This window comes from Salmo salar, chromosome ssa02, assembly GCF_905237065.1.
Source record: "Salmo salar chromosome ssa02, Ssal_v3.1, whole genome shotgun sequence".
Lineage (NCBI taxonomy): Eukaryota > Metazoa > Chordata > Actinopteri > Salmoniformes > Salmonidae > Salmo > Salmo salar.
This window is the reverse complement of record NC_059443.1, coordinates 31,468,165-31,492,215: the sequence shown is the minus strand read 5'-3', so window position 1 is coordinate 31,492,215 and position 24,051 is coordinate 31,468,165. Positions and strand designations below refer to the sequence as shown.

Here is a 24,051-nt window from a genome sequence, read left to right as displayed (position 1 = left end):
TGGTTTAAATTACCTTAAACATAGAAAAACATGTCAAATAAATGAATTGTGTCGAAGCCTATGGGACTGGCCATCTATCCTAAACAGTTAGCCCATAGGAATGCAATGTGCTGTAGCAAGGAAGCAACCCCTGTCCGTAGGTCACTTCAATATATTGTCCATTGTTCATTAATTGGCGTGGAGTCAACATTGTCTAAATGTCCTGGAACATAGGCAATAAGTTCAATGTTCAACAATAATAATAATAATAATTGTGTTCCTTTAACCCAATTGAGAGGGTTTCCTCATCATTGTCTTAGGAGCACAATCTTATAAAAGGTTTGGTATTTTCTTATCGACAAGAAGCCTGGATCCAGTTCGGAAGCTATTCATTGATCTAAAATTTCTCATTTTAAGATTACAGCCAAACGCTTATCTCATATAACAGACATTAAATAAATCTTTCAATCTGCTATTTTTTATTAGAAAATACAAAACTCACCTCATGAACAGGCAAGGGAAGAAGATGGTGCAATTTCAATAACATAATTTGCTTGGCTTGAGGGATGTTGGCAAGATGTATGGACACAACATGGATGGGAAAACATAACCAGCATGGAGCAGGCATACTGTATCTGCGGCCCAAAGAGCACCCTCTTCCCTATATAGTGCATTACCTTTGACCAGGGCTCGTAGGGTGTTTATAGACAATGAAGGGCTGTGGTCATATGTAGTGCACTATATAGGGAATAGGGTGTCATTTAAGACACACCCTGTGTCTTTAGGCTGGCTGGAACCTTGAGGAGGCTTCCATGTCTGTCGCTGGCACCCCCTGCCTGGATTAAATGAATGTGCTGCTGGGTGCCTTCTGGTCCATTGGATTCACAAATCCCTGTTCAGTCTCAGTCTCTTGTCGTGGATGTGCTGCAGCAGAATCCTCCCTCTCTGCTCAACAGTGTGGATGAGAGGTTTCAGGCCACGTGCCCCCCCTCGGCTCTCCCAGAATTCCTTGTCCATATACAGGGAGCTCAGGAGCATGCTCTCCAAGCAGCCAGACTGGAGAACTGATACGGCTCTCTCTGGAAACCTGCCAGAAAAATACAGTAAGACTGTCAAATCCAGACAAATACCAGACAGCGGATATCAAACCCAATTGACTGAGCATATTGTGATGATGTGGGCTATTTTAGTTTAATCTACCAACAGTTATACTGCATCTCTGAAGTATTCAGAAAGAAATAATAACAATGCATCGCTAGAGTTATGAAGATCCGCCCACTCGCTTCACTGAATTTAGAAAACACACATCAAGGCTGTGTGATGTGGGGTTGATGTAGGGTTCAACTGAGCTTCTGTACACTAAGGTGCTTCCTAAATGGCACCCAATTGCCTATATAGTGCAGTACTTTTGGCCAGAGTTCTGGCAGACTAAGCCTATTTCCATGGTTCTGTCTAGCCTTGAATAGAGACTGGATAATAGATGTTTGTACTCACTCATCGATGCCCTCTACTAAGCGGAAGTTGAGGTTGTCATGGGGATGATTTGGCCTGCCTGCATTGTCTATAAACACCAGTCTGGTAGGCTCTGCCCTCCTCACCTGTAGAAAAAAACATAGACAGACAGTATAGTTTAGCATAAAGTATCATCAACACTAACTGTATCTCTTTGATAGATATTAATATAATAATTATGAGATGAGATGAAGGCTCGGGAAAATAACTTTAAACTAGATATTACTTTTTTAGACCTCTCACTGTATATCAAACTATAAATCGAAGTTTACTGGTCACACACAGCGTTATAGTGTTATAGCGGGTGCAGTGAAATGCTTGTGTTATTAGCTCCTAACAACATACTAAAAATGTCAAAGTACACTTAACATCTTCAAAAACGAAGAAATAAGAAATCAGAATTGTCAGGACAGATCCAGTTAACAACCCAAATAACACTGTATGAGTAATTCAAAAGCAATCTATGTGTATATACTGCACATCAAGAAGATAGACTAAGAATGATATGTACAGCAGAAGATACACTATATTACAGTGAGCTAGGTCAAGAATCCAGTATATAGATACAAAGTCAACTCCTACTCCTTTCTACAACAGTTGAAATAATAAAGCGTAATGTGCTTAATAGAATTCTATTTGTCTTTGTCAAGAGCGAGTACCAAGTATCAGCAATGAGTTCAGCAGGTTCAGTGGAAAGAGGGAGTCATTTTCCCACAGAGCAGTTGTAAAAGAATAGTGATCATCTTTGTCCAACATCGGAATTCTCTTTGTGAAGAAGAAAAGGTCTGGATTGTAGTAATAAATGTAGAGGTCTGTTTACATTGTCCTATTCGATTATTTAGACAAGCCGCCTCCTAAACCTCCTGCAGGCTATTATCTTACATTATGACCAAGTAAGTAAGTAAGTAAGTAAGCCTTGTCTGAGCCAGAATGGCCCATACATTATGTCCATGTGATGTTTCTTGGGTGTGATATGACAGTTACCAGGATGTGCACCAGCACTAGATCCTTTGAGTTCCTGCACTTGGTATGTAGCAGGTTCTCCACACATGGTTCTGCTGGGTCAGGCTGGAAACCGCAGCAGTACCGGTCCAGACGATCATTCACCTGCATGGGGGGATGGAAGAACATGGATTAGTTGGGATTGACCATCAACAATGTCCATTCCATGGAATTACATACAGAACTGTGTAGCAGGGGTTCCCAATTGTTTTAGTTTTTTACAATTCCTGATTGTATACCGATCTAAAACAACACATACATCTGTGATTCTTTAAGCTAGAAACAAGCAGTAAAACACCCAAGGATTATATTTGATTGGTCTCTGTGACATCCAGAAGCTGAGCTACGACCTTCTAAAGTCGAGGAGTGAAAGATATTGGACTATGCGTCATTTCAGACTATCATAATAAAACATATTTGATAACAGTCTAGACTACTTTCTTTATCCATTATTAAGATCATTATCTCTAAAAAACGTAGAATTGCAGGTAATTAGCTTCAGAACAACACCATTTTCCTAGGTCCCACAAATGAAACAAATTCAAGCTGGTGGTGTATTTAACATATGCTATCTCAATAAACAGCAATAACAAAAGCAGTGGTGTGCATGACATTTTTTTACATGTGAAAAAGGGGCCCTGGTGAAAAAAGGTTGGGAACTCCTGATTTATAGGATCTCTTCAGTCCTTTCTTTATAAAGAACTTCAGACTCCAGAACAGCTTTCAAAGAGGAAAATCAAGGGTGACAAGAAACAAGTTAAAAATATATTTTGTTTCTGAAATCATCAACCATAGCAAATAACTCTTACCGTTTGTTCGCTATGCAGTCATTGATCATTTTGTTAACATAAATCCAAATGCAAAGTGTTGATAGAGTCAGTGACAGTTACAGCTTAAGCCTTTGGCATGAGAGCGAGAGCGAGAGGGAGGTGAGAGGAGGAGTGGAATGGTGAGAGGAGGAGTGGGGGGAAGGTGAGAGGACGTGAGAGGAGGGATGATGAGGAGGTAGTTACTTGTGTGAGACAGACCCCGGCGGGAACTTTGACTATGAGGTCAGAGGTCACCAGAGTTGATTACAGTAAGAGGTGGATCAGTCATTGCAGTCAGGGCAAACCAGAGCAAGCTAGCAAAAGCAGTAAGACTGCTTCTCTTGCCACCTCATTTATTGCAGCACGTCCAATTCTATGAACAAGAATGCTATAGTAAAGCAAAACTTTTAAGTGTACTTTAAATTCATATTTATTGTAACTTCAGGCTGACTTCTCTCCACTTCACCAACTTCAATAATCACTGTTTAAAGAAGGAAGCTCTTTTTTCAAAGTTAACACCCATCCTATTATATTTTTTTCATGCATGTATGCATTTACTGCAGTTTATTTGTTTTTGCATTTTCACACAAAAAAATCGCTAAACACTATGATGCAACATCAACACCTGTGCTATCATTCTCTTCCTCATTACCCCGCAGAACAAACCAACTATCAGGGGAGGAAGGGAGCAATGTCATCACTGTTGTTAAACTGAGAAGTGAAGGTATTGCCACACTCCTCTGAGTGTTACCAAGATGAGATATGCCCCCAAGGCTGTCTGGGCCTCTCTGTGGTAAAACTCACACCACACCATTTCGCTTCACTTCTTTAGCGCCTTCAGGAGTTTTCACATCCCTACTACATTTCACCCTTACACTAGAATACACTCATTCGTGTAGGGGCAGAGTACAGGAGTCTCCCGGATACGGTTCTAGTGTTGACATACAGTATTACACAACCACCAAGTCTCTGGGAAACAAGACATGCTATTAAGGTCTATATCACACACAATAACATCACAAGCAAAGCAAAAAGCCTTCTCACAACTAATTCATAACAAAACTTTGGTAGCCTTCTTAGCCTACAATGGCAATTCAAAGCATCCAAGGCAATGACCAACAACGAGGACACTTGGCGCAAGGTCCTCTGTCTTCTCTGTTCTCCCCAGGCGAACTGCGTGTGTGACTGTGTGTCCTTCACACTGTTCCCCTTGCTAATTGGTGTTAGGTTCCACATCAGAGCCATTAGATGTGTTAAATGAGCAGGTAGGAACAAGTGTTACAGGGTCCCAGTCAGCAATTCCACTGAATCAATACAATCAATACAGTTGGCCATGTTACAGGTATTGACTTCTGCAAAGAGACTACTCATGTATTATTCATACAGTGGCTATTCGCATCCCAAATGGCACCCTATTCCCTATATAGTGCACTAGTTTTAATCAGAGCCAGTCAAATCTGGTGCACTGTATAGGAATAGCGTTCCATTTTGTATTCAGCCACTATTATCTCCCCCCATAGTTCAGTTACCCATTCCATTCCATCTCACAGAGAGATAAGGCAGTCTTTCTTTATCTTTATCTTTATCAGATTTTTCTACCGCTGAGTTGGCTCAGTGGCTGTGTGTTCTATTAAATAGTTTTCTATTTTTAATAGAATGGGTAGCATGGATAAAACGCTGTAATAGCCTCCAAAGAGAAAGAATTTAGATTGAACACAATCAAAGAATGCAATTTGTGACTCATCTTTTTTAGAGGCATTTAAAAAAATATATGTTTACTCAGCCTCTTTATGCCTTAGAAAAATTGTTTCCTTCTCATTGTGAGACATTATTTTCTGAAACAATATGTATTCTGCCTGCAATCTGTACTGACTATGTAACGATGACTGTTCACCCTGCAGTAACAAAGGAATGGATGGAAAAAGTAAGCCCCACGACATTTTTCTTAATGTTTTGTTTACTATGTGGTGTCCTTCATCCACATAATGTTTCTGCCAGTCACAGACCACCCTTTTCAAAGAGCACCTAATACTAAGTCTCCATGGCCTTGTAGTTTTCACCCATCCGAGCGCACCAGCACACTCTTTATTCCTTCTGTTTTTTTTCTAAACAAAGAAATTGACTTTCTTTTGGCTATAGAGACAGACAGCGAGAGGAGCAGCTGCTATCACTTTCCTCTCAGTCCTTCCTAATGTGGACTTAGGCATCCGTGATTGCCGCGCATCACCATGGCAACCCTGACACTTTGACTTCACACTGCCAGCGGCCAGTCATTGGGTCTTTAGAGGCCTGATGGAGACCGAGACTGGTGTGTGTGTGTTTGTGTGTATCAAATATTGTACAATGTACTCTCTCTATACCATACGTACTAACTCTCTCTTACATGCAATAAACATCATTGGGTTGTTGGCTTCATTGCCACCTCTCATTCCCTAATGGCAGCTTAGATATTCCCCATGCAGAGTTAGACTGACATACTATTCCATTTAGAGTGACATTGTGGCAGAGCTGGCCTTATCAGCCCTGTTTTAATTACATCCTCTCAGGATGTCTCAGCTTTACAAACACACACACACACACACACACACACACACACACACACACACACACACACACACACACACACACACACACACACACACACACACACACACACACACACACACACACACACACACACACACACAATAATCCTCCATCTGGCTCTTACAAGGACCATCAGCCATCATCTATTACACAATAAAGATCTCCAACTTCATTATAGATCAAAGGCAGATCATAAACGAGTTAGAAGCTAAATTAGAGACAAACATTGTGTTGATTTTTTATTGAACTGCGCTGATACATTCATCTACTGTAGTAGGGAGAATGATAATGTTCATTCATCTAGCAGGGAGAATGATCATTTAAAAAAATATATATATATTTCACCTTTATTTAACCAGGTAGGCCAGTTGAGAACAAGTTCTCATTTACAACTGCGACCTGGCCAAGATAAAGCAAAGCAGAGCGACAAAAACAACAACACAGAGTTACACATGGAATAAACAAACGTACAGTCAATAACACAATAGAAAATCTGTATACAGTGTGTGCAAATGAAGTAAGGAGGTAAGGCAATAAATAGGCCATAGTGGCAAAGTAATTACAATTTAGCAATTAACACTGGAGTGACAGATGTGCAGATGAGGATGTGCAAGTAGAAATACTGGTGTGCAAAAGAGCAGAAAAAACAAAAACAAATATGGGGATGAGGTTGGTAGTTGGTTGGATGGGCTATTTACAGATGGGCTGTGTACAGCTGCAGCGATCGGTAAGCTGCACTGACAGCCGATGCTTGAAGTAATTACTTATTTTGTTGTATGTCTAGTAAGCTGATGGGATGCACTCACTACAATACCCTTCTACCTGTGATCCATGAAAAAACATAATTATCTGATAATCAATTACATTTATCGCTCCAGACAGAGAGATCTCCACACTCTTTTCATTGGCCGGCATCTTTCAATCAAAGGCAGTTTAGTGAGTAGAGTTCTTCAGATGATAAGACCTTGGCAATACAATCCAGTGCTCAAATAGGCTCATTATCAAGGACTGCCAGCCTACTATTAGACGAGGTCGGTGGATTTCATCCAGTGAGAATGTTCTTTAATATAAATGCAAAACAAGAGCTGCATCCCAAATGGCACCCAATTTCCTTTGTAGTGCACCACTTTTGACCAGGGCCCATAGGACTATAGTCAAAGTAGTTCACTATATAAGGAATATGGTGCCATTTGGGACATAAGCAAGGACCGTTGGCTGCCATGAGTTTTCCCAGTCTGCCTGACCTCATTAGTCCTTATCAACTGGGCCCTCCATAGTGACGTTAAGTGAATCACCAGCTAACTGTTCGTTTATACAGCGTACTGGAATAACAACTTTACAAAACTTACATCTCTCAAGGTGAGGTGAGATTTCAATCAGAACTCTAGTCTATGCATTATTTCCATAGGTTGTCTTCACATGGTGCGATTGAAAGGATATAGAATGCTATCAGTTTGGATGTGTACATTTGAGTGGCACATCAGGATAAAAATGAGTTAAGGTTATGGCTAAGGTTAGGGATACGGTTAGGAATTAAGATCGGGTTAGAATGACTGGCATTAGGAGCCATATAAAATCTAACAGTCACATATAAAATCTAAAAGTCACATTCACTACCTATTAGTTTTTCTGACCTCTTAACTCTTGCCAATGTATCTCTTAAATGTTCAAATCAATGCTGTCAATAAGTTAAATAAAATGGTTTAACAAGTCTGATTGGAGGATACAGTGTTATCAGTTGTTCTATACCTGTAGGAGGAAGTCAAAGAGTGCCAGGTGCCCCCACTCCGCATGGTGAACCCCCACACAGGGGGTCTCGTTGAGGGCCACGCCGCTGCCACTGCCACACCTGGCCCTCAGCAGGCTCTGGTACTGGGGCCAGGTGAGAGGGAACGAGTTCTGGTCATTGTCATCATCAGCCAGGTGCTGGATGCCTGGGTCCCACCACACCACGGGTCTGGCTGGCCCTCTGGTGTATTTATAAGGCAGGATGTCACTGTGGAAGGCCCTGAACACCGTGGGCAGACTCCTGTTCAAGCCGAGAACACGGTCTAAATGGAAAGCAAAGACTTCGAACCAGTCGTCTGGACGTTTGATCAAGGCACAAAGACCCTGTTGGCAGTGCCCACTGTGGTCAGCCAATGGAGCCCCAAGAGAAGGGGGATGATGAGGGGCACTCAGCCCTACATGGAGGACCTGTCCGTGGGCTGGGACCCTGGCCTTACTGACAACCTCGCTGCCCGAGAGGAACTCCATCTTGTGAATATCGTCCTTGCTGAGCCATGGCAGAGAGTCAGGGTCCCCAGTCCTTATTCTCCGTGTGTCAGTGTCTGGGAACTCCCTCTCTCCTGCTGACATCTTACACCAGTGGGCCTCCCTCTCACTCCCTTTCTCTGCCTCTGCTGCTGTTTCTGCTGTGGGCCGGGTCTTTTTACGCCCAGACGAAGGCTGTCTGTCACGTTTCCTGAGTTCTCTGGGGACCCTTTTCACAGCCTGCTGCTTGGTTAGGTTCTTCCTCCCTGCTTTCCCTGCCTGCCCTGCCTGCCTGGTGTGCCCCTGGTCCTGCCTCTGTTCATCTGGAGTACATTTGTGCTCAGAGTCAGACAGGCCGAGTAGTAGAAGGGCGGCAGTAGAAGGGCGGCTCTGGCTGTGCGCTACAGTCTGGGTCACGGCTGGCTGGAGGTTCCTTTGTCTGGGAAGAGGTGGTGGCTGGGTGGAGAGCTCTGAACCACTGCAGTTGGTTAGATGGCTTCCATCATGCCTTATTAGCACAGCATTGACTGTCAATGGCTGGATATCATGTTGTTTGTCTCTACTAGAACTTGGCAGCATCTCTTTCTTCTTTTTCCTTTTGGAGGCGATGCCCTTAGTTTTACGATTCTTCTTGTAGTTGTTGTGAGTTCTCTCATCTGTCATGCTAGCTGCTCTCCTATCCAGTTTGGACTGGACCATGACCAGGTGATGCTTTGAGGACTCTTTGACTTTGACACTCTGCTTCCAACCTCCACTGTGACCGTTGAGGGGTAGAGGAAGATGGTGTTGGTGGTGAGGGGCCAATGAGGCCCTTTCCCTGGGTCTAGCCCTCGCTCTATACCCTTCGGCTCCAGCAGAGCTCAGGCCTCGTGAGGGCAGCCTGCGTGTCTCAGAGGGGGGGAAGGGGAGGGTGTTGATCACCACCACAGACAGGGTAAAGAGGAGGAGGAAGGCCCACACTGCCCACCTCTTGCAGCAGATCTTGGACCACACTCTCAAGGCCTGCATGCATGGGAAACAGGAAACAAAGAGAACGTTAGGTCTGTAGTTGGGAGGAAACCACCAAAAAGCCATGATTATAATGGAGCAGAGCCATAAATCAAAGATCATATATTTACTCTCTAAACTGGTCGGCCACTTGAACTGAACAGCTCAGATTCCAGTGTGTGTTTACAGAAGAGGAAACTTAAATCTCTCAGAGGTTGACAAATGCAAATTTCGGTACACAGACTGAAGGACAAGGGCAAACCAAAAACTTTTTTTTTAAGGATTTGGTAAGTTATTCTGTTAAAACACTAAGGAGAGAGAGAGAGAGAGAGAGAGAGAGAGAGAGAGAGAGAGAGAGAGAGAGAGAGAGAGAGAGAGAGAGAGAGAGAGAGAGAGAGTTGATCCACATGTATCCCGGCTGCAATGCACACAAGTGTAAATAAAGCCTTTTTCAGCCACAGCTGGGCTTTCCTCAGCTTATATTGTAGGAAAGTTACAGTTACTGAGTTGAGACAAATACTATGGCAAACACATAGATATTGCAGCATTCCCTTCTGCACGCCAGATCATCCAGAATGTGCTGACAGATACTGCGTGCCAAATGGTATATAGTGCACTCCTTTTGACCGAGGCCCATAGGGAATAGGGTGCCATTTGGGACACAACCAGATTCTGGATGGCTTACTTCTACTGCAGCCTCTGTGATGATGAATTACTTTTCTGTGGCATAGGCCTAAATACAAACCGGTCCCATTCCATAAAGTCTCCATCGCATATAGAGTATGTATGCCATAGAGATAAATCAATTCAGATGGATCTCTATGGAATATGCTCTCAATGTTATTCAAATCTACTGTATGGTAAATCCAGAGGCAGTTATTTATCTGAATCACATATCAATGAAAGGATTAAGCTATTGTATAGAGCTATAGAGGCTATGGTATAGAGCTATAGAAACTATGGTATAGCTATATAGGCTATGGTATAGAGCTACAGAGGCTATGGTCTATATAGAGCTGTAGAGGCTATGGTATAGAGCTATAGAGGCTATGGTACAGAGATATATAAACTATGGTATAGCTATATAGGCTATGGTATAGAGCTATATAAACTATGGTATAGCTATATAGGCTATGGTATAGAGCTATATAAACTATGGTATAGCTATATAGGCTATGGAATAGAGCTATATAAACTATGGTATAGCTATATAGGCTATGGTATAGAGCTATATAAACTATGGTATAGCTATATAGGCTATGGAATAGAGCTATATAAACTATGGTATAGCTATATAGGCTATGGAATAGAGCTATATAAACTATGGAATAGCTATAGAGGCTATGGTATAGAGCTATATAAACTATGGTATAGCTATATAGGCTATGGTATAGAGCTATAGAGGTTATGGTCTATATAGAGCTGTAGAGGCTATGGTATAGAGCTATAGAGGCTATGGTATAGAGTTATAGAGGCTATGGTATAGATGCTGTGGTATAGAGCTATAGAGGATATGGTATAGAGCTATAGAGGCGATGGTATAGCTATATAGGCTATGGTATAGAGCTATAGAGGCTATGGTCTTTATAGAGCTATAGAGGCTATGGTATAGAGCGATAGAGGCTATGGTATAGAGCTATAGAGGCTATGGTATAGAGCTATAGAGGCTATGGTATAGAACTATAGAGGCTATGGTATAGAGCTATAGAGGCTATGGTATAGAGCTATAGAGGCTATGGTATAGAGCTGTAGAGGCTATGGTATAGAGCTATAGAGGCTATGGTATAGAGCTATTGAGGCTATGGTATAGAGCAATAGAGACTATGGTATAGAGCTATAGAGGCTATGGTATAGAGCTGTAGAGGCTATGGTACAGAGCAATCGAGTCTATGTTATAGAGCTATAGAGGCTATGGTATAGAGCAATAGAGACTATGGTATAGAGCTATAGAGGCTATGGAATAGAGCTGTAGAGGCTATGGTACAGAGCAATCGAGGCTATGTTATAGAGCTATAGAGGCTATGGTATAGAGCAATAGAGACTATGGTATAGAGCAATAGAGGCTATGGTATAGAGCTATAGAGGCTATGGTATAGCTATAGAGGCTATGAGACATGACTACATGGAACTCTCGCCCACCTCAGTTAACCCAAGCAATAAAATCAGAAATAAATGACCCTTAAAACACCACCTCACGGCACAAAGTGGACTCTGAAGACACACACTAACACATGCTATACACACGCACCCACACATTATTCTTAGTAATGTAATATAGTATTGTAAAATTGTAATACAATAATGTACATTTGTGTGATGTTTTGTATGATGTAATGTTTAATTTCTGTTTGGACCCCAGGAAGATCCCTATTAGAAACAGCTAATGGGGATCCTAAGAAAATACTAAAGACTAAATATTATGGTTCCATTCGATCTTCACATACATACAGTATTATTATGAATATAACTTAGCTTCTTCCATCTTTTTGTTTCTAATAATTTTTTACATTTTTTACATTTTAGTCATTTAGCAGACGCTCTTATCCAGAGCGACTTACAGTAGTGATTGCATACATTTCATACATTAATTCTTCTTTATTTTTCTATTTTGTCTGCGTTACATTTAGATGAATATTTAGTAACAGTGACTAGTGAGAAACTGCCATCAAGGATCAGCTTTACTGGCCCACAATGCAACTCTACTAATTACATAACCAATTGTAGGTGAAAGCAGTCATCTCTCAGAAAGACAACCTACATCAGCTGTCCCTCTGCCTGCCTCTGTCGTGTCCTCGCTCCTCTCTTTCTCTCTGAGGGAATTCAACCGAAGGAATGTTTCAAACCCATGAGATCTTTTCCCAGTCGGTGGCTGACGACAGTTTTACAGCTTTCCCAGACCCCACCTGTGAATGGATTTCATTATGCTCTTCTGAAAGAAAGTCATGCCAGTAGTTCTGTCTGAGTCAGGGTAAGGGTCCTGATGGGCTTTTAGATGTCCGTGGAGATCCCTGTCTGAATAAGATCGACTACTTACCCAGCTGACTTACCCAGCTAACCCCCAGGCATATGAATAGTAGATCTGAGATAGTTGGATAGGTAGAATATAGTATACCACCAGAATATGGTGGTAGCTCCATCTTGCCCTCTGATAGGCCAGGTGAAATTCCCGCCATATTGCTTGCACCTATCCAATCCTCTCATATCTACAGAAGTGCCCGTAGGGTGTATATCTAGGGATTAATTTGCATAAGATATGTCCTGCACCTATACTGTACTGTATATTGTAATAAACTCCTGAGCAGCAGAGATATTCTTTGGCGGTGGGTGGATAAAGCTGAAGTTTCCCTATGCCACGGTCCAACACCCTCCCTCCAGTGACTCACTACACCAGCCTCCACCTGGCAAAGCCAGAAGACTCACTCACACTCACTGATGAAACCTGCTCTCCAAGAACACATTAATCACATTCCAAAGTTCTGGAATTTTATGGAAGTGACACAGATGCACCCTGTCTTGACCCTTTCCAAATCCTGCACAAAAGTAGTGCACTATATAGGGAATAGGGTGTCATTTCAGATGCACACAGGGTCTATTTTCTTGTGGGTTTTGTGCCACGGGCAGGTGAAGCTATGGAGCATTGGTTAGGATAAGCAAAGGCTAAGTCCCAAAACGCACCCTATTCCCTATTTTAGTGCACTATGGCCCTGGTCAAAAGTACCGCACTATATAAGGAATAGGTTGCCATTCGGGATGTAAGCCAAGTGTCATCTTGTCCAGTTTGTTTTCCCAGTGGTTTGGCCAACCAGCTCTAATTAGTGGTCAGGCATGTAGCACCTTGTATGTCTGTGTGTCTGTGTGACCGTGTGACTGTGTCAACATGAAGACATCGTGTTGATTCTTAGTGGCGTTAGCACTTCTCTATAGTAGACATGCACAGCAAGGGAGTATGATACACAGCTCAAAACCAAACCACAGCACAAAAAACAAGACAAATGCCTTGGTGTCACATTTGATAGGAATTTTAATCATCAGAAAAACAAAATAGCACGAAATTGACACAAAGTCTTTGTTGTATTGCATGGCTGCTGTTGAACGGTTTTCAGCTCACATGCTATATGATCTGTTACATGGCCACACACCACATCTTAGCACCTACAGTTGAAGTCAGAAGTTTACATACACTTAGGTTGGAGTCATTAAAACTCGTTTTTCAACCACTCCACAAATTTCTTGTTAACAAACTATAGTTTTGGCAAGTTAGTTAGGACATCTACTTTGTGCATGACACAAGTCATTTTTCCAACAATTGTTTACAGACAGATTATTTCACTTATAATTCACTGTATCACAATTCCAGTTGGTCAGAAGTTCACATACACTAAGTTGACTGTGCCTTTAAACAGCTTGGAAAATTCCAGAAAATGATGTCATGGCTTTAGAAGCTTTTGATAGGCTAATTGACATAATTTGTGTATATTGGAGGTGTACCTGTGGATGTATTTCAAGGCTTACCTTCAAACTCAGTGCCTCTTTGCTTGACATAATGGGAAAATGAAAAGAAATCAGCCAAGACCTCAGAAAAAAATTCTAGACTTACACAAGTCTGGTTCATCCTTGGGTTTGCAACTGCACATGGGGACAAAGATTGTACTTTTTGGAGAAATGTCCTCTGGTCTGATTAAACAAAAATAGAACTGTTTGGCCATAATGACCATCATTATGTTTGGAGGAAAAAGGGGGAGGCTTGCAAGCCGAAGAACACCATCCCAACCGTGAAGCACAGGGGTGGCAGCATCATGTTGTGGGGGTGCTTTGCTGCAGGAGGGGACTGGTGCACTTCACAAAATAGATGGCATCATGAGGTAGGAAAATTATTTGGATATATTGAAGCAACATCTCAAGACATCAGTCAGGAAGTTAAAAGCTTGGTCACAAATGGGTCTTCCAAATGGACAATGACCCCAAGCATACTTCCAAAGTTGTTGCAAAATGGCTTAAGGACTACAAAGTCAAGGTATTGGAGTGGCCATCACAAAGCCCTGACCTCAATCCTATAGAAAATGTGTGGGCATAACTGAAAAAGCGCATGCGAGCAAGGAGGCCTACAAACCTGACTCAGTTACACCAGCTCTGTCAGGAGGAATGGGCCAAAATTCACCCAACTTATTGTGGGAAGCTTGTGGAAGGCTACCAAAAACATTTGACCCAAGTTAAACAATTAAAAGGCAATGCTACCAAATACTAATTGAGTGTATGTAAACTTCTGACCCACTAGGAATGTGATGAAAGAAATAAAAGCTGAAATAAATAATTCTCTCTACTATTATTCTGACATTTCACATTCTTAAAATAAAGTGGTGATCCTAACTGACCTAAAGACAGGGAATTTTTTACTAAGATGAAATGTCAGGAATTGTGAAAAACAGTTTAAATGTATTTGGCTCAGGTGTATGTAAACTTCCGACTTCAACTGTATCTAACACAAAGAACACTAGAAGAATACAGGAAGTATACAGTAGCTTAACTTTATTGAGTGGAGTCATCCTCGTCAATTACCTTTCTTGCAGTGATCTTTACCAATTGTTGTTCAGCATTTGTCTGTGTTCCACTTCAGTCTAATTCCAGCTATGACAACCGCAAGGCTGGAATTCTATTAGACTATAGCCTCCCACTCGTTTCAGCAGGCCAGGTGTCTGATGCCTTTACCTTCTGTTCCATTCTTTTTACATCTCTTCTCCTTTAGTAGACGGAATGCTCGAGGACAGGTTTGCAGGAATGCTGAGACATGCAACAAATGCTTTACAGGATTCAAAGAAGATTAGGAGAAAATCTATCTCATTATTTTCTGTGTTTAGCAGAGAGGGGGAGGAGGAGAAAGAGGAGAGATAGGTGGAAGTAGGGAGGGAGAGTGGGAGGGAGGGGAGAGAGAGAAAAAGAGAGAGCGAAAGGGAGAGGGTGAATACTGTAGATGAATAGCATTAATATTACACCGAGAATAGCATCTAAAAAGAGCTCCCAAAGTAGCCTTGTTCAGTGGGAGGAGAACAGACTTTCTTGGTGGTCAGGCTTTAGGGACTGTCACAGTCATATTCTGGAAAAGCACTGGGCTGCAGCTCTATTAGCATAACCACGTACACTAGTATGTGGAGGGAGGCTCTCTCTTTCCTGCTGATATGTTGTAGTTAATCACCCGTTGAGAATGAAACTCCTGCATGGCAGAACAAAGAAGTACATTCTCTCGCCATTCTACCATGACAAAATGGATACACTGTGACTACACACAGAATATTATTCAGTTAATGGGCATCATCTACTTGGTAACGGGCATGTATGAATTGTACGTGTGAAATTGTGTGAAAACATCTATTCGCATAAGTGCACGTGTGTCTATCTGTATGTAAGAGTGGGAGGGTCATCACACCAGTCTCTCACTCTATTCTTTCTCTTTGCTCTCGTTTTCCTTATTAGGATGCCGGTGGGCGGAGCCGGGAGGGTCGTCAGCGACATGGGACACACCTGGGCCTGGGTGTGTCCCAGGATAAATACACCACTTCCCCATTCATGGAGGAGACTCTCCATGCAGACACCTTTATAGATTCTGTTGTGGTATATTTGTGGCCTTTTGTTTGTTTGCTTTGGCACCTTTCAACACCCCACATTATCATATTTATGCATGCAAACACTCACTTACACTACTGATTACTGATTACACAGACCATTATTAATTGTATTTAGTTTACTTTATTTAATAAATATATTTTGTTATTCCTTGTCTCCACGTTGTCTCCCTTTTGTTACGAACTTCGAGCCGGTTCGTGACAATGGGCACAGGAGGTTTAGGGGGTATTTTCTAACATGAAATGAATTGCTTCCATGTTCATGTAGGTTATTATTGTGTGCATTAAATAGATGTTCTAGTCAAAGAGAGGGAATAATTACTGTCTCACATGACCATTCAGTCCCAGCGCTGAGGCAACTTTGAAAGAGAAAAATAAGCGAGAACCTTCCTTACAACAAAAAGGCTAACAAAGAATGCAATAAATCCACTGACTGCTTTGTAAAACCACACAGAACATCACAACAAACAATTCTGCTGTAGTGTTGACTGGTGAGGGAGAACAAAGTCCATCATCTGACAGTAATATGACATGATGGCATAGAAAAGGCAGCATGAGATCTCTCCACTGATGTCAGACAGGGGAAGACCTTCATTGAATCAGTCACCACATCTCTGCTGCCTGAGAGATCACACTGACCGGAAGTGTTATGGAGCAAAACATTATCGCAAGATGGCTATACTGAAAGGAAAGGAATAAACTGTGTGGTTGGTTGAACACAGGTTCATGAGGGAGAGTGGGAGAGAGAGGAAGTGGTGTTTTGTAAGTGTACTGGAGTGGAAGCAGTAATGCACATGACGCCCCAAGTAGTCTTACTGGCAACACACACACACAATGTACACACACACACTTACATGCACGCACACACACTCAAACACTCTCTCTAGATTTATAACAACGCTGAGTTCGAAGTGACCTTGACAATACCACAATTTGGGCAGCAGGTAGCCTAGTGGTTAGAGTGTTGGACTAGTAACCGAAAGGTTGCAAGATTGAATCCCCGAGCCGACAAGGTAAAAATCTGTCGTTCTACCCCTGAACCAGGCAGATAACCCACTGTTCCTAGGCCCTCATTGAAAATAAGAATTTGTGCTTAACTGACTTGCCTGGTAAAATAAATAAAAATACCTGATGATGCGTATTTCACTGCAACGACCCCATCCCATGGGAAAAGAAACCAGCTCTTCCCATAGATGGAAACATAAACTGCTGCTCATCATTTGCCTCTCCAGTCAGCATCAGCAATATCCTCCTTTCCACTGGTCTCTTACTATACCACAGAGGGCCATTCTCATAATGGCTACTCATAGGTCTACATTCTGCTTTATACCCCGGGACCTGGGAGAAAGAGTGGTGAGATTGGGGCCCAAACAGAACAACAGTGCTTCTATTCTCCTCTTTAACCGAGCCTCTCTCTGAGTGACAGCCAGGCTGATACAGGTGTGCTTCTCCGCTGCACACAGAGAGACCTTCAGTGTAATGACTTGATGATGTTCATCTACAAAGGGAACTCTGCAGGTGTGTGAGAGAAAGAGAGGACAAATAGAGAGAAAGAGTGAGAGAGAGATAGAGAGGGGAAGAGGAGAAGAGGGGCAACCATCTGCTGCTTTGCCTGTCCTGTGCACGCGTGTTTGTGTGTGTATGCGTGTGTGTGTGCCTGTGTGTATACGTGTGTGTATTCGTGTATGTGTCTGTGTGCATACGTGTGTGTATACGTGTGTGTATACGTGTGTGTATATGTGTATGTGTCTGTGTGTATATGTGTATGTGTCTGTGTGTATACGTGTGTGTATATGTGTATGTGCCTGTGTGTATACGTGTGTGTATATGTGTATGTGTCTGTGTGTATGTGTATGTGCCTGTGTGTATACGTGTGTGTATACGTGTATGTGCCTGTGTGTATACGTGTATGTGTGCCTGTGTGTATATGTGTATGTGTCTGTGTGTATACGTGTATGTGTCTGTGTGTATACGTGTATGTGTCTGTGTGTATACGTGTGTGTGTCTGTGTGTATACGTGTGTGTGCCTGTGTGTATACGTGTGTGCGCCTGTGTGTATACGTGTGTGCCTGTGTGTATACGTGTATGTGCCTGTGTGTATACGTGTGTGTGCCTGTGTGTATACGTGTGTGCCTGTGTGTATACGTGTATGTGCCTGTGTGTATACGTGTATGTGCCTGTGTGTATACGTGTATGTGTCTGTGTGTATACGTGTGTGCCTGTGTGTATACGTGTGTGTGCCTGTGTGTATACGTGTGTGCGCCTGTGTGTATACGTGTGTGCCTGTGTGTATACGTGTATGTGCCTGTGTGTATACGTGTGTGTGCCTGTGTGTATACGTGTGTGCCTGTGTGTATACGTGTATGTGCCTGTGTGTATACGTGTATGTGCCTGTGTGTATACGTGTGTGTGCCTGTGTGTATACGTGTGTGTGCCTGTGTGTATACGTGTGTGCCTGTGTGTATACGTGTATGTGCCTGTGTGTATACGTGTATGTGCCTGTGTGTATTCGTGTGTATGTGCCTGTGTGTATACGTGTGTGTATATGTGTCTGTGTGCCTGTGTGTATACGTGTCTGTGTGCCTGTGTGTATGGGTGTGTGTATAGGTGTGTGTGTGTGTGTGTGTGTGTGTGTGTGTGTGTGTGTGTGTGTGTGTGTGTGTGTGTGTGTGTGTATGTGCCTGTGTGTATACGTGTGCACGATCAGCAACGCCTCTTTGTTATGGCAGAGGCCTCAGTACTCAGTATAGGAGTGTGACAACAGCCGATCTGCTGCAGTCAATGATCCACTCACACACAGTGTGAGACTGAAGAAGTCAGCCCAGTGCTGTTTATATCACTTTGTGACATCAGCTGATGTAAAAAGGGCTTTATAAATACATTTGATTGATTGAATTTGATTGATATCAAGTAAACACAGACACAAAAGACACAAATAGAGACCACTACACATATTCTACACACACACACACACACACACACACACACACACACACACACACACACACACACACACACACACACACACACACACACACACACACACACACACACACACACACACACACACAACCTCCCGAGCAGCGAGCATAGCAGGGCCTGCCTGGAGAGACAGATGGGGACAGCTCTGGATCACTGTCAAGATCCTGTTATCACAGTAGTCAAATCACCGCAGGTTTTCTGAATGACAGCGGAAAACTTCTTGAAGTGTGACAGGCAAACTGTATGCGCAGTACTGTATGGATGGATGTGTGAGATACAGGAGTGTCATGATCCAAACATTCCCCAAGGCTATACTGCTACTGTGTCAGAGGAAAATCTACAAGGTAAAGCCCACAAGACAAGAGGATCAGTGTAGCCTACGGTGAGGTCATCAGTCAGTTACTTTTCAAGATATACCCAAAGAACAAAGGCAATTTGAACAGGACACTAGTGTGCGTTTATATGCACTAAATGTCAAATATTGCAGTTATTCAAATGATGTATGAGAGCAGCATGTCCTAGTGTGATGTTGAATTACAAATTGATATCACCCACCTGCAGTATAAACTGCTTAAGGTCAATTGACTGTCCTGTGGCAGTGTGGCTAGCTGCTGATAACATTGTATTCTATGCATGTAAATGAATGCTGGCCAACTGACTTCCCATGGGGCACACGGTTGATGCATTTAGCCGGCTGAATACATTTGTGATTTACTACACACGCACACACTCACACAGACACACACACAGAGACGTTAAGCAGGAGCCTTAATAGTAGTCAGTGAGGCGCTGCTCTCTGCTGTGCACTTTATAGGCCCCTTGCCAGACCCTGCCTGCACAGTGATAAATAATGTCACACACACAGTGGTGTAAAGTACTTAAGTAAAAATACTTTAAAGTACTACTTAAGTCGTTTTTTTGGATATCTGTACTTTACTTTAGTATTCATATTTTTGACTACTTTTACTTCACTACATTCCTTATATATTGTACTTTTTACTCCATACATTTTCCTTCACACCCAAAAGCACTCGTTACAATTTGAATGCTTAGCAGGAGTGGAAAATAGTCCAATTCACGCACTTATCACCTGAACATCCCTGGTCATCCCTACTGCCTCTGATCTGGCAGACTCACTAAACACACATGCTTTGTTTGTAAATGATGTCTGAATGTTGAAATGATTTAAACTTTTACTTGAGTCCTTTTCTATTAAGGTATCTTTACTTTTACTCAAGTATGACAGTTTGGTACTTTTCCCACCACTGCTGGTACCGACTTGAGAGCATGTTTGGTACACACTGGTACCGACTTGAGAGCATGTTTGGTACACACTGGTACCGACTTGAGAGCATGTTTGGTACACACTGGTACCGACTTGAGAGCATGTTTGGTACACACTGGTACCGACTTGAGAGCATGTTTGCCTTTTCAATTGTTGCAAGTTGAAATCATAATCTAAACATTTCACAAAAAAGCCTGATAGACGAAACAATTTAAATGAATTGTCATGCTTCCACCAGTCATGCATTAGGTAAATTAAGGAATGATGCCTAAGGATATACCGTATGTTCTAAACTTCAGGCCTTAGTAACAGCTATGAAAAACATGAATCCCCTGAGCAAGAATGTTCTAACCATATGGCTGCAGTGTGTGAGCACATGTAAGAAGGTCTGCTTTTAATCTGACATGCTATGGCAAGAGAGGAACCTCAGAAGAAGGATGACATTTTTGGTGCAAAATTGGCCCAGAATAAGCAACATTACATTCTTTCTTTATCCTAACACAAAAACAAGACAAAAGATTGATTTACCAACAAAATCACCACTATTTGGTGATAGAAACCTCCTGCCAGACCTCCCCTCCCATCCTCTCCTCTCCCCCCTCCTGAAAATGTATTTTCTATGTGGATTACTGAGATTATAAAACAACCTACAACCCATCAAAGTTTTTCCTGGTCCCCAGTTGGACCAACCTGTTTTTTTCATCAATATACACACTCTGGAAACCTCAGTACCACACACAGTCCTGCAGCCACATCCCCGGACTAATCTAACCATCAACCTTTTACCAGGAGCCATCTTTCCCCTAATGCTCTCTGGGACTGGGAGATGTAAAGACGCTCTAAACCCATCAGGCCTCATAAAACAGGAGCTTATAGCCAGAGCTCAGAGCTGTTATGACATGTTCCTTTCTTCCCAGTGAAAAGGTCAGCTCAAAAGGTAGAATTCCTGCACAGTGCACACTGACACCTATGAAAGTGTATACTGTATAGGTTTCACTGATCGCACACAAGCATTCAAGTACGCACACGCACACACACACACACATACACTAAAACCGAGATGGAAAGTGTGTGAGTTATAAAAGTTCAGACGCCAGTGTTTGGATGGTAATTTTGCCTACTTCACGGAGTCCTACTAGTCCATATAAAGAGATCCACAGGTACTGTAGAACCTGTTTAGGACTAATATGAAACTGTATTTGACTCCAGTCTTTTCATAACAATTCAATAATTTTAAGTACTTAACGTTATCTTTAGTTTATGGCATAAGGGCAACATAATGTTAAGTGTTTTCTAAATTGAGAGGGCGTTGTTTTGTCCCCCTGAACTGCAGTGGTGTAGAGTCCTGTCCTCCAAACAGATTTACTTGGAAGCCAATATTACATGGGTCATTCATAATGCATTGAGGCAACAAGCATTCCATCCCGTCTGAGACAGGAACCATGGGCTTATTTGGACTGCTCTGCTCCGAGACCCGATACTGCCTGGAATATGGTATTTGACATCGGTTGGCCCTCCCTTTAAGCGCACAAAGTTATGGCACTGCTTTCACTTTCAAAGCAAACCCAGGAACTGAAATCCCAGCTGAGAATACAGCCATGGATGGACGGCACTCACAGTGCATTGTGTCTAACCAATATCCTGTGGGGTTTGAGTTTTTTTTGTGTGCCTGAGTACAGCAGTGAATTCCAATGGGGCCCCTTGAATGACTTGAGGCAGACTTGAGGTTGAGGTTGTAGTCAGTGCATGCTTGTGTTTGAAGAGAAAAGATGCCTCTCTCTACCTCACTTGAGCTTTGAGTTTATGTCTGAGCACAGAAACATTGCATGCAGAAGCTGATCACTATTCAAATACAGTCTAGGGTGCCAAACACTTTTTTTTTTTTTTTGCCAGGAGTAGTAGTGCTCCTCAAAATGTAAAAATAACACAATAAATAACAGCTTGTAAAATTCATGACACAATACTCCTTATGCTTCATTTAAGGTCCAACAGATGAGAAGTTTGAGTTATTCTTGGATTCCATGGAGCTGTTCAAACCAGGGTCTCCTGTCTACATGTATGGAATCAATTAAGAAACTGTGAGACTGCAGGGGCTGGCTGGTGGAACTGGGAGACTTGATTCCTGATCACCTAGTTGAAAGAGTGTTTTGACTAAAACCTTTTTAAACTTTCTGTAAGAGGGTTTACTATCAACTTTAATATTTGTAAGGCATGAACATATAATTTTCTATCAGATTAATATAATACATTATCATGCTTTCCCAATATGCAAGATATTCAGAATATAAACATTTATTACTTCTAGTCTCTCCACTCATTCAACTGATACTCTTACCATAAGTAATGACACTTCACACGTTTCTCTGATCAGGAGTCAGTGCAGAACAGACAGAATGGATAGTGGAAGTCAGCTCTTGGTGCTGATGTGTTAAAATATGACCAATAACAAATGCTCTGAGCTGACCACTTTCTTGCTTCTTTTCGTTCAGGCTAAATAGGATTACAATTCCGTATCACATGAAATAAAGGCACACATCATTTCGGCGATATAGTATAGTCTACAGATAAAATTGGTTTAGCTTTTTTAGCCAAACGGTTTGGAAGTTGTCTATTCTGCAGTTTTATCAGGAACAGAATCAACAAAAGTGCAGCAAAACTATGCAAATTCAGCACTTTCACGTGGATGCACAGACTAAAACAAAGTTTGAAATTCTGCTATCGGGCAGCAAAAATAGAATGCTGATTTAAGGAAACATGAACCACACTTACCATCGTTTTCCCCACTCGGGTGCATTCCACAAGGAAAGTTTACAGCGTTTATTATAGTGCAAATACGTCCGGTGACACCATGTAGATATGGTTACACAAACTTTATTGAAGACTAGACAGCATTGGTTCTGAAGATGCAGCGTGCGTAAAGTCTCCGGTTTCTCCACAGTGCTTTTTCCATAGACTATCACTTGATCATTTGAATTGAGCTGTTTAATCTCCTTCTATAGGCTACATTGAAGTTGTCATTATTGTAGGGTACTTTGGCTTCAATAAAGGTAACAATAAACCTCGCAAATTACAATACTTAACTAGGCTACACTACGTTTCAGTGGCTTCAAACTTTCGTGGTAGCCTACTTCTCCAGAAGAAATCCCAACCCACAGTTTTGCTTTAGTGGAGCATAGGCATATATCACAAGCAGCCCTCAGTCCCGAGGGACCCGTGCGTTTCGGGGAAGGTTATTTCACAGTAAAAGTCCTCTTTCTGGGACTGGATGGGAATTTAGTAGACTCTAGGAATGCGCTGTAATTTGAGAGCAGGCGGCCTGCCCGCGCAGCGCTTGCGTGGTCTAGCTGTCCATATACTGGAGACAGGCGCCTTGAAATTGCAGAGCACGTTTTTAAATGAGTCATGAAGCCTAATTTGAATAACAGACACGCACATATCCTTGGTGGATGAGAGCAATAAATGATAAGAACCAGACCCATAAAAATGAATTAATGTTGCTTTTTATCCACTTTGAAATGTGCTTGAATTGTAAAGTATTAGGCTCACAATCCATCCCTTGGCAAAGGAGTCACAGGAGACAGATCTAACAAAGACCCCTTACCAATTAGGTCTATAACTTTAACTAATAACACATAGCACTATTTTTTGGAACAAATATTAGGCCTAGTCTTGGACTAAAAAAACATGCTCAACCTAATCTCCATTGAAAGGGATTTTTAGTCTAGCACTAGGCTTTATTTGTGTCTGGGAAACTGGCCCATAGGGTTCTATCCTCTTCAGAGATTAAGAAAAAAGTGTTTGATTTCTCTGAAGATGAGGTGCTTTTCTACCATGAACGGATTAAAAGACAATGGACAATGGATGTCAATTCTTGGCTCACTAGGTAAATCTTTATGGTCAAGGACTGCCCCCTTCTGGTACTGTAGCTACTGACCTAGGGCACATTGAATTACAGTCAAAAACGGATTAAAAAGGAAAATGCATCCCAAATCTCTGCCCTTCTGAAGGGGAAAGTACAAGTGCACACAAGTGTGGAGAA

General features: G+C 42.1%; 1 protein-coding gene across 1 annotated transcript; it reads right to left on the bottom strand.

The window, feature by feature from the left end:
• Positions 1-435: 435 nt before the first annotated feature.
• LOC106579931 (Golgi-associated kinase 1A) lies at positions 436-23,247 on the bottom strand. The gene is made up of 5 exons (XM_014160338.2): positions 22,782-23,247; positions 7,638-9,143; positions 2,476-2,598; positions 1,474-1,577; positions 436-1,066 (listed from the first exon to the last, which is right to left on the bottom strand). The coding sequence occupies exons 1-5, from the start codon at positions 22,782-22,784 to the stop codon at positions 862-864; spliced, it is 1,941 nt and encodes a 646-aa protein (XP_014015813.1). The 5' UTR covers positions 22,785-23,247; the 3' UTR covers positions 436-861.
• Positions 23,248-24,051: the final 804 nt, after the last annotated feature.

Coding starts and splice junctions, on each gene's coding strand:
- LOC106579931 (XM_014160338.2), bottom strand. Junction 2,599..7,637: donor TCTTTGACTTCCTCCTACAG/GTATAGAACAAC, acceptor CCCCCCATGCAG/GTGAATGATCGTCTGGACCG. Junction 1,067..1,473: donor TTAGTAGAGGGCATCGATGA/GTGAGTACAAAC, acceptor TTTTTCTGGCAG/GTTTCCAGAGAGAGCCGTAT.